The 6,267-nt window shown below is 42.0% G+C and overlaps 1 protein-coding gene across 3 annotated transcripts in view; it reads right to left on the bottom strand.

Moving 5' to 3' along the window:
• Nucleotides 1-3,862, bottom strand: part of wnk1a (WNK lysine deficient protein kinase 1a) — a 27,590-nt gene extending 23,728 nt beyond the window's left edge. For 2 of the 3 annotated variants that reach the window (XM_030792988.1, XM_030792980.1), the window contains exon 1: nt 1,613-2,356. In XM_030792988.1, coding sequence (XP_030648848.1) covers nt 1,613-2,356 — 744 coding nt within the window. Of the gene's footprint in view, nt 1-1,612; nt 2,703-3,705 lie in introns of those variants that run through there. The other variant, XM_030792973.1, reaches the window with a different exon arrangement.
• Nucleotides 3,863-6,267: the final 2,405 nt, after the last annotated feature.

Below are 6,267 nucleotides of genomic sequence, written 5' to 3'. Positions count from 1 at the left end.
TATACTAGGCTAGTATGCAGTATGCAGTACGCTAGTATGCCATTTCGGACACAGCCAATGTTCCACAGCATGCATGGGCAGTTAGGGCTTTGTGAAAAGATCAAAGGGCGACATTAACACAGGCCATGGCATGGTAATGAGTGCAGTCAGACCTGCCACATGCATGCCCAAACACAGCAAACACAAAGTCTGGTCGGCCGAATGAGGAAGCATTGCTTCCGCCTGCAAGGAAAACACTAAAGTTTCACGTTAAAGAGAGCAGGCATGGGCCTGACGTGGTGTGCATGCTTTGCACTAATTGTACAGAAAACCCTGACAAAGTGCCATACACCTCAAGTAGAAACACAGGGCTTTGCTGGTCATGTTTCAAACCACAAAAGACATATCACGTGTCAGAAGCCAAACATACTGAAAGCATATCACTGTGATAGCATACATATGTCTGTAAAGACATGTATGTCGGCCTAACCTTCAGTGGAATGCCACACATCAGCTTTTATGCAACGTCTCTCTAAAAATGGAATCTTTCGCCTGACGTGTCCTTGAACTTTTGATTAATCTGCATTTCACACATTCCCTCAGAGCAAGCACTTTCATTCAAATCCCAAGATATCTCTACTTATAAAGTAACTCCAAATTACAACTCAGTGTCCCAAAGCATCATGTGTGTGCAGGACTGTTCAGAACAACAGATACAAAACACGCTTACAAACCCCTAATTAGAAACACTTAACATCTAGATACACCTTGTAAGTGTACAGTTAGAGACTACGGTCCATCTGCTGCCATGTAAACTTTGCATTAGCTATCCTCAAGCCCAGGGGTTCCTAACCTTTTCTGTCAGCCGAATAAATTTTGAGATTTTACCTTAAAGAATTTGACATTGATGTTTCCATCACAGTCTCACAAACCTGCTGCAGTACTAGGTTCACAAGCCACCAGTTGGGAATCCCTGTTCTAGGCCTTCATCAATAGTCAGTTTCTGACGGCAGGACTGCTGTTGGCTGGATATGTTTGGGGGGTGGACCACTCTTAATCCTTTAGTGATACTGATGTGTGTAAAAACCCTCACAACACTACTGTGCCCGATACAATCAAGCTCAGGCAACACCCACTACCACGTCACTACCATGTGAGTATCAATGCTGTGTTGATAATGCTCTGTCACCCAAACAACTATCTGGTCACCAGCAGTCCTGTGGTCAGAAACTGACTGTAAAAGAATGGGGTAGGGGGTAGCTGCATGTAATTCTACACCTAAATGGTGTGACTTAAAGGTAAGTGTACCCCCTAAAATGACCAGTGAGTGTAGGTCCCAGACAGGTGTTTCTAATGAAGTGAACAGTGAGTGTACATGTTACTCAAATTCACAAAAGTCTTGGTGCACCCCTCGTCCAATTTGAGGAGTACTATTACACAGCCATGTAAGCAAACATACTGCAATCCAGCAATGGTATTATACAAATCGCTTTACAGAATAGAGATAGCGCCTAGTCTAAAATAATCAATAAACTCACATAGTGCACATACATACTGGTGCTTATCTGCTTGAGAAACAATTTAGATTTCATCTGGAGCAAATTAAAATTAAATTAAAAAAGGATGAGCTTACTTGTAACTCACACCAGGCCACTTCCACAGTAGTCTCTGTATCCAGGCCTTTGTAAACGGTCTTGAAGGAACCACGTCCAATCTCAATGTCAAATTTCAAAAAGCGACCATCTGGTGACGTACCGACAGCCTTGGTCTCCACCTCCTCGATGTCTTCCTGTACCTTCTTCTCTGCCTCTCTCTGCTCTGCCTCAGCCCGAGCCTTCTCCTTTCCCTCCTCATCCTCCTCCTTCTCTTCTTCCCGTTTTGAATCCACACTACTTATGGACTCCAGTTCAGACGCTTCACTCTGAGGCTCTTTGGACTGTCTCATCCCCTTATCAGAGCTCTTCAGCACCACAGATTTCTGCTCAACAGATGGCACCTCATTGCTTACAGCCTCTCCTTTGCCCTCTGCCAACTCCACCTTTAAGTCTGTAACCACTTTGTTAGGCTCAGCTGAAACTGTAGTCTCCCTGCCAGCAAGTGCAGGTTCAGAGGGTGGAGCAGAGCCACACTGGAGTTCTGGTGGTGAGGCCAAGATACAGGCCTTGCTTGGCAGCTCAAGCGCAGTGGCATTGGAGTCACTGATCACGCTGCGACGGAAGAAACGATGCTCTCCTTTCTCTCGTTCCATGGTGTGGGGGCGGTGTCGAACTTCACCGCTCAGACGCTCGTCCAGCAGTGAATCTGATCCAGATCCATTAGCATTCTTCAACGTGGGGGACAGGAGCTTCACCATCTTGGTGCTGAGGTCTTCGGACATTGCTCCATCCACAAAGAGTGCACAGTTGGATCAGTGTTTATATTGCATCCATCAGTCTTACTAGATGATGGACAATATTCAAAATATTCTAATATATACCCTTCCTCTTGTACTTTATGCTCCTGGTTAAATCAAGTAAATGATTTCACCACAGACACAGTCTGGACTCAGCACCAGAATCCCTCTAGGACTAAAAAAGAGTGGGACCTGCTTACAGACTAAGGTACACTGATTATGCAAAAGGACTTTTATATATAAGCCACCCATTCTGCAGAAGAAAGTCCTCATTCAGCTTCACAGATCACTTTTAAGTCAATAAAAAACGACGCAACTCCAGGCAGTGTCACTGTAACAAACAGAAAAAAAGATGTACCTTATTTCACAGTGTACATAAAGTGGAAAATTCTCATCATTACTGTTAAGCAGTTACAGGTGTAGTGGCATTATCACAGGCATGAGACATTTTACTGTTTCAGCTAGCGATCCAATATCTAGTTCACATCAAACATCAAAACAGATCATTTCTAACTGGCTGATTTTCTTTGCAAATACCTCACTTACGGAAACTGAAAGTTTATTTGTCTGACTTTTTGCCAACTGTTTACTTACATGCGCAACGCTGGATATTTTCGACGGAAATTTTAGCAGTCACACTAACTCAACATGAATGAAACGAGTATTCAAAGTAAGTGGGGCATATGGAAACGTGTTCGCACTCTCAAAAAGGCAAAACAGACAGAGTGAACGCGACATTTTACGATATTTCCTCGGTGACTTTGGTGCAAAGGTTCATTGGTGTCGTGGGGAAAACTACCATTTCCCTATTATATTATACAGTTAATTTCACTCTAATACAAACTAATTAGTGTACTTCGCTACGCGATCTTTAAATATTCAACTTTTCTCAAAAAAGAAAACACAACTACCACAAGCTGTAGTGTTATCAGCGGTAGAGACATTCACATGTTTTGAAAACTGGTTGAGTTGGTTTAACTGGATAGTTCTCACATATGGCGATTAGGTTATGGTCGAGTAGATGGTAGTTTAGCAACGGTAGAATGAGTCTGCTCAATTAACTCGATTCCAAACTTCACACGTTATCAGAATATCGCCCCACAAGACAAGACCGGGCCTTGACCTGCTCGCATTCACTAGCAGCAAATGACTAGACTGGCTAAATAGCTAACGTCAGCTCTGAATCTTTCACCTTCAACACAAACTAGCAGATGAACACGCCTCGCTCCGTGGCCAATTAACAGCTACTTACATTTACAAGAGAGTTGGCTGAACGTGTTAGTATTGCCGAGGTTAATTAACAGGTCCAGAGAATGTCAACGCATCTTTCTTACCTTAATGTTATGCGCCGTCATCGTCAATTCTTGACGGTTAAGCAGCAACAACATAATCCCAGGCCATCTCGTCACGACCGTTAAAATGGATAAAAGTTTACATATCGTATAAAATACGATACACGGACGGCTTTCTAGAGCAAATTATAAGGTTTAATTCCCGTTAACGTTGGTGACGTCGCAAGCCTTTAACCGCCGGACCCGGTACAGACAAGTTCGAACGTCAACTACTAAGACAATCCTTCCGCTGTGTTGATGGTTGCTCGCGAGACTATCACCAGCCCCTTTGTTGTTCGCGTCATACTGACCCCGATTCCTGCTTTTGTTAATTTATCGCAATGAACAATGATACAAACAACACTATGATTTTCCTTATAAATGATGTTAACAAATACTTGTTAAAACGACGAAAATCGACAAGTCGTTTGTTTCAGTTACTCATTTGGGATGACAAATAGGCCTGTCTACGCGATTATTACGTTACTGTTTTTAGAGCAGTCGGTGTTTCCCGTGTTTCAGTTGCGTTTTCTTTTTACATATATTGCCTTTTCATATGTGTAATGCGAGTCTTCAAACATGCAAGGCTTGAACAATTAGAGCAACTCTAACATATCCATATTTTTCAAGGACCGCACAGGCAGCGCCTTTAAAAATCAATGCGGCATTTCCTCCTACTAGACGACGCCATCTCCAAGTACATCCCACAAGAGAAGACCGCCCTGATTGTCCATCCTCCCAGCTTTTCGTGCTGTTACCATGACGTTCTGTGGCGGCAAGGGGGCGACATATTGACAACTGCGTATGAAAATCAGTTATAAATACATAATTTGGAATTCAGCAGATGCGCGAACATAGCAGTGCAAATTACACGAAGAAGCAATAATTGTTGTGTTTGGAGAAGAAAAATAAAATCAAATGGGCACTCGACTACTAATGAGACAAAGTAAAATGAGAAAGTAAAGTACCTTTTACTTTTCACACACACACACACACACACACACACATATATATATCCATTATAACCTTCCTCTTGAGTAAACAGTAGGTCTACGTAATAAAACATTCACACATGAATATGTAAACACTGATTCTCCAAACCGAAGGCCTATATTTTATAGTTGACCTTCACAGTATGGCGTTGGCATCTCAGATGGCGGCGAGTGTCGTGAGCGCGCGGCGTAGGCGTTACGTCATTAAAGTCATCTCGGTCTGAAAGATGCTGAAATTGAGTGCGAGAGAAAAATGATATTGCAACGTAAAGAAAACGAAGACTATGTTCTCTGAATAGCTTATCTGGACAAGAAACAATTTCGCCACGACTGGCCTTATATGAGATATACAAGGTAGTCTTTTAAAAGATTCGTATAACGGTAAATGAACGTGCGGTGAGACAGTCCAATAAACACTAGGCTATTTTCTTTGTTCTTCTCTTAGAGCATATTGAAAATGTTAAAAAGGATTTTATCGTTCACCGATCATTCTCTTGGATTTGGTCAAAATATGCCATGACTTTAGGTGGGTAAGCAATGGTCAGCTTTGCAATTTTGGAGGAATGGAAACAAGGTTTTTTTGTGGGAGGATGCTCTGGGTTGTCGGTAAACGGCTGCTTTGGGATTGTCAGCGGCGAATGCTTGTCGCAACTAGTCACATGAATAAGCTAGTGTAATTGTACCTCTAAATCTTAAATAATACGAAATTGCAATGCGGACTTCCAGCTGGATTATGCATTTTCTGAGCCTAAATATCCTCTCTCTGTCACACATTATGAGGGCAGTGTGGAAGAATCTTGTTCGTTTGCGCATCTCTGTGCTTAAAATGGGTCTTACATTTAACTGCTGAAACACAGCGGAGTCATTCGATAACAAATACACATTGTATGTCATAGAAAAGTCGATACGATGATATGCTTTAAAGACCAGTCCTTTCTGAATTGAGCTCTTTCAGTTGTAATTGTAATGGTTGATAACCTTGAGTGTGAATTCAATGAAACCCCGCCTTTTCACTACATTCTTACAACGCTGGTATAGAGAAAAATCTGTTCACCTTCATATTTCTGCAGAATTGCCAGAGCGGTTTGATTTAAAGTATGTCAGTTGTTAATTGTTTGGTCAGAGTGTTGAAGCAGCAATACGAGTGAAATTGTGACCGTATTTTCGGCAAATAATTCCTAATTTAAAATTGCCATCATTACTGCTAGTAATACTAGTATTAATAGTGATGATAATGATGATGTAGCCAGTAATCTTTGAGATAGTATATGCTGTCATGGTGACGTTTTAAATGGGTACCTGGCGGTTTTGTCATTGCTTAGGCTTTTCCTTACTCCTTACAGATCACAATAGGAATTCCATCTGAGTCACTGAGCCACGAAATGGCAGGACTCTGCTTTGTCTAAGCAATCGCATGTCCGCCAAAGAGGATCATTGAAAGAGAACCACCAGGAACACCTAAGATGAGTATTTCTTTTGTCTGAAGCGTACAAGCATCTCACGACATTTCATTCCATTCTGGAAATAAAAATCACATGTGATAAGTGCTGTTCTGTGACGCTATTGCCCCAGT

This window comes from Chanos chanos, chromosome 2 (assembly GCF_902362185.1).
Source record: "Chanos chanos chromosome 2, fChaCha1.1, whole genome shotgun sequence".
In the NCBI taxonomy this organism is placed as follows: domain Eukaryota; kingdom Metazoa; phylum Chordata; class Actinopteri; order Gonorynchiformes; family Chanidae; genus Chanos; species Chanos chanos.
Note: the sequence above shows the minus strand (reverse complement) of the source record. Positions and strands in the feature narration are given on the sequence as shown.